The sequence below is a fragment of the Miscanthus floridulus genome, chromosome 1 (genome assembly GCF_019320115.1).
Source record: "Miscanthus floridulus cultivar M001 chromosome 1, ASM1932011v1, whole genome shotgun sequence".
Classification (NCBI taxonomy): domain Eukaryota; kingdom Viridiplantae; phylum Streptophyta; class Magnoliopsida; order Poales; family Poaceae; genus Miscanthus; species Miscanthus floridulus.
The window spans coordinates 160,275,790-160,280,598 of NC_089580.1; the positions used below are offsets into that span (position 1 = coordinate 160,275,790).

General features: G+C 49.1%; 1 protein-coding gene across 1 annotated transcript; it reads left to right on the plus strand.

The window, feature by feature from the left end:
• The first annotated feature begins 334 nt into the window (after positions 1–334).
• LOC136466290 (putative disease resistance protein RGA4) lies at positions 335–3,046 on the plus strand. The gene has a single exon (XM_066464683.1). The coding sequence runs from the start codon at positions 335–337 to the stop codon at positions 3,044–3,046; it is 2,712 nt and encodes a 903-aa protein (XP_066320780.1).
• The last annotated feature ends 1,763 nt before the right edge of the window (positions 3,047–4,809 follow it).

Consider the following 4,809-nt stretch of genomic DNA (forward strand, 5'->3'; position numbering starts at 1 on the left):
CGGGAACTAAACACCCCCCTTAAGTTCAGGTAAGGTTCTCGCCCGACCTCACCCCACTCCGGCCGCGAGGCGTTCGTTCATTTGCCCGAGAGCAGCTGGCTGCTACTGCTCTCCTTTCCCCACCTCCTACCCATCGTCGCCATTGCCAGGATCCTTCCTGGAAGCGGCCAGTGAACTTTCCATCCAATCCCGAGCAAAAAACTCGCGGCCACTCTACAAGAAGCGAGCTCTCCATTCGCCGGATCTCTTCACAGCTCAGGATCTCTGCTTTGTTCGGCCCCGTTCCCAAAACAAGTCAACTCCCCCCTTCTTGGCTCACGGCACCTCGTCGTCCATGGATCGGCTGAGTAACATGCTGGGGGACCGACCGCTGAAGAGCATCTTCACGGCGCTCGGTCTCCAGGATAAAATCGGCGGCACGGTAATCGATGCTCTCTGGTCCCGGGGCGCCCGCCTGTGGAACGTCGAGGAGGAGGCCGACAAGCTGCGGCGCACCAAGGAACGCATCCGCGCCGTGCTCGAGGACGCCGAGCAGCGCCGCTTCGTCGACCACGACTCCGTCAGGCTCTGGCTCCGGGAGCTCAGGGCCGCCGCCTTCGACGTCGACGCCCTGCTCGACAGGCTGGGCACCAACACGGCCGTGTCCAGGCTAGCGGCGGCCGAGCAGTCGCGGAAGCGGAAGCGGCTCTGGCCCAGCGTCGAGCTCGGCCCGCGGCAGCGGTGGGAGCTGGGTCAGAAGATCGCCATGATCAAGGAACGCCTCGACGAGATCGACAGGGGCAGGAAAAGGTACAGGTTGCAAGCTGGAGACGGGAGGAGGACGGCGGCTCAGCCGATGCAGCGCCCGCGGTTCCTTGAATCTGCCGCGCATCGTGACGAGAGGCCCATTGGCCGCAACGAAGAGATGGAGCAGATTGTCCGTGCTCTGGTTTCTGACAGTGCAGAAATGGAGGTGATTTCCATCTGGGGAACGGCAGGCATTGGGAAGACAGCACTGGCACAGTCGGTTTACAAAGATCCTGAGGTACAAAACTTCTTCACTGACAAGATCTGGGTTTGGTTACCAGATAGGTGTGATGTGAGGAAGGCCACCAAAACGATCATTGAAGCTGTGACCAGTCAAAAATGTGAACTTCTAAGCTTGGATATATTGCAGCAGCAGCTGCACGACCACCTACATAAAAAGCACTTCTTGCTGGTGATTGATAACCTATGGGCAGAGGGTTTTCAGTTCTGGGAATTTCTGAGGCCCTCATTGACTGGTGGAGCGGACGGAAGCAAGGTTCTGATCACTACTCAACACGAAAGGGTGACTAGGATGAGTTCCCCCATTCTAAACATCCATTTAGAGCGCTTGGAAGATGAAGAATGCTGGCAAATCCTCAAACTCTATGCGTTCTTGGGGTGGAGCAGCAGAGATCAGCATGGTCTGGAATCCATTGGGCGGAGGATTGCTGCCAACTGCCAAGGCTCCCCATTAGCTGCTAAATCTCTTGGGGTGCTATTGTCCGACACTCATGGAGACAAAGAACAGTGGGAAAGCATACTAGGTGAAATCCAGATTCTTGAAGATGACAAAAACACAAACAATATATTACCAAGTTTGCAGATAAGTTATCAGCACTTGTCGTATCATCTCAAACAATGTTTTGCCTTCTGTTCAATACTTCCTCATGGTGTTGAGTTTGAGAAGGATGAGCTGGTTAGACTCTGGATAGCTGACGGTCTTGTTAAGAGTAATGGAAGGAAAAGGGTTGAGATGGAAGCAGGAAGATGTTTTGATGAGCTCCTATGGAGGTCATTCTTTGAAACTTCCCACAACTTCCCTAATCAAAAGTTTAGAGTGCCAAGTTTGATGCTTGAGCTAGCACAACTTGTTTCTAAACATGAATCTCTAACTCTCAGCACTGAGAATTCACCTGTAGCTGACCATCCTGAGTGGATCCGCTATACAACCATATTGTGCCCGAAAGATGAGCCTCTTGCATTTGACAAGATTTATCACTATGAAAATTCGAGGCTCTTGAAATTATGCCCCACAATGAAACTACCCTTGAATCAGGTACCATCGGCACTTTTCTCGAAGTTAACTTGGCTGCGTGCACTAGACCTGAGTTACACTGAGCTAGACCTCCTGCCAGATTCGGTTGGGTTCTGTATACACCTCAGATACCTCAATCTTCGGAATACTCTGATAAAGACTCTTCCGGAAACAGTCAGCAACCTATTCAATTTGCAGACACTTGACCTCAGGGACTGCTATTGGCTCATGGATTTGCCTGCAGGCTTGAGCCGATTAGTTAACTTGCGGCACCTTAGTTTACATATTGATTGGGATAGAGTTACTACTTTTAGATCAATGCCAAGTGGCATTGACCGTTTACAGTCACTTCAAACTCTTTCCAGATTTGTTGTGGTCTCCAGGGATGGAGGCAAGTGCAACATTAATGAGTTGAAGAATTTGAAGATCCGCGGAGAGCTTTGTATTCTTAATTTGGAAGCTGCCACCAATGATGGTGTCATGGAGGGCAATTTGCGTGGGAAGGAGTACTTGCGCGAATTGATGCTGAAATGGAGTGAGGACACCTGCAAGGACGAGCAGCAGCAGGGCATAGAGAACAGTGAGATGATCATTGAGGCACTCTGTCCACATACCAGCCTTAAGCATCTGCGCATCGAAAATTACCCTGGAAGACGATTTCCTTCTTGCTTCGAGAACCTCTCGGCTCTGGAATCCCTGGAGATAATTTCTTGCCCCAGGCTCACTCAATTTTCCGTGCAGATGATGCAATCTCTCAGGACTTTAAGGATACGTCAATGTGCTGATCTTGCAGTTCTTCCCATAGGCCTGTGCAACCTAGAATCCCTTCATTGTCTGGAAACCGATGGCGCTCCAAATCTGAGAATAAGTGCAGTGGTCATATTGCCAAGAAACATCTCCCGATTGGTTGTAAGTGGATGCGATGCATTAGAGAGATGGTGCCTGGAAGAAGGCGCTGAGAGAGTGCAGCAAATTCCTGATGTAAGGATTCAATTGAGTAATTGATGCAGTGGAGTTATAAAGTTGGATATTTATGGCAATTTTCTCCTAGGCTCTTTGATGCGTCTGTCTGAATCGTGGTGTCAGTTCTTTTACCAGCTGAGCTAGGTTCCTGATTTAACATCAACTGTTGTGCCTTCTGATCTGTTGATGTGTGAGGTATATCTGAACATTTGATTGGCTATTGGAATAACATTTGTACTCCCAATTGAGATTTATTTCCTTGATCAAATATGTGGAGCCTTACTTGCATGATTTGCTCATTAAGTATATGATATATGATGTGCCTGACAACGCGTTGAAGTTTTGCTAGATGCCTAGCCGAGTGTTCGGCTGGCTGGCCGGCTGGGGCTGGGCTGGCCAGCGCTCTCATGAAAACACTGTTCACCTGCACAGTGTTTTCAGACAGAACAGTATTTTTCCCTCACAACAATCAGCCGGAACAGTATTTTGGTTTATTTTTCAGTCCTGCCGAAAGGGCTATAGATTTATATGCACGCTCAATGAGCGCTTGTATGATGAGTTCTGCTGTTTGCACTTTGCAGTCTAGGTTTACTTTTGGGGTGGGGGTCTGAATATGTCAAACCCTGAACAACAATTCAAATCGTTGAGTTGTTTGAATTCTATACATGACTATTAAGTTTTGGCGAGACGTGTAGTGAAATCTACAGCAGTTGCTAACACTCGCAGTTGGAGTATTATTGTGAAAAAGATCCAATGAAACAGTTGTGGTGTCATCAGTGATGCATACCATAGTATAGCTTGTCATGAGACCTCAGGAACAGGCAAAAGTAGTTAAGGGAATATGTACCCGGATTTAACAATGGTAGTCAATGACAATTACCATTTAAAGTAGTTAACTCCTAAGACAATAGGTCTAGTGTGTTGTCAAACACATTGACATTAAGTTATATGTTGTAAAGGAGAAAATCCAGAATCATTTTGAAAACATTGAGCATATAAGTACCAAGCAAGTACTTGCGGATCCGCTTACCAAAGGCTAACCACCCAGTGCGTTCAGAGAACATACAGTCGACATGGATTTATGGGAAAGACTATGATTTCTGGATACTAAGGGCCTAGTTAAGAATCTGTTTTGTAGCTGTTTAATCTAATGACAACTGGCCGTGACGATGAGGCGCGCTCTATGCACTGATCTGCGATGGAATAGAAAAAAGATAAAAGTAAGTTAAGTTTAAGTCATAAGGTGAGATCAAGGGAGAGAATGTTACATTGATCTCCACCAGTTGGCCCAACGGTCAATTGGGCCCTTGATCCGCGCCCTGATCGGGGGCGCTCAGCCGTTTTTCTGGCTGATGGGCCCTCGTCACGTAGCGCTATAAAGAGGAAGGTGGGGACCGGGGTGCAAGGTACGAGGTTCACCGTAGCCGCTAGCGCCCCACTGAGGTTCCTAGCCCTAGTCCGATCTGGAAGGGCGCGCTGTAAGCGACGGAAAGTCCACACCGTCTTCACCGTCGCCACTGGTCTGCGCCTACACTGCTGCTACCGTTGACGACCTAGCGGGCGTCTGCACGACTTCCCCTATACCGACACGTCACGGCCACCTTGTTGGCGAAGGGCGCCACGGCCGCGACTGCACTCGATAAGGTATATTACCAAGTTTGCTTATCTAAGTTAAGAATTTCTCCACTGATCCGCACCTAGAGGTCCTACAAGTCTATCAATGAGGAGAACGGCTGGGCGTCCCCCGATCAGGACGCGGATCGAAGGCCAAATTGACCGTTGGGCCAACGGACGATGATCAATCT

What these genes read in the sequence shown, in the direction of transcription:
- LOC136466290 (XM_066464683.1), top strand. Translation starts at nt 335, where the DNA reads ATGGATCGGCTGAGTAACATGCTGGGGGACCGACCGCTGAAGAGCATC.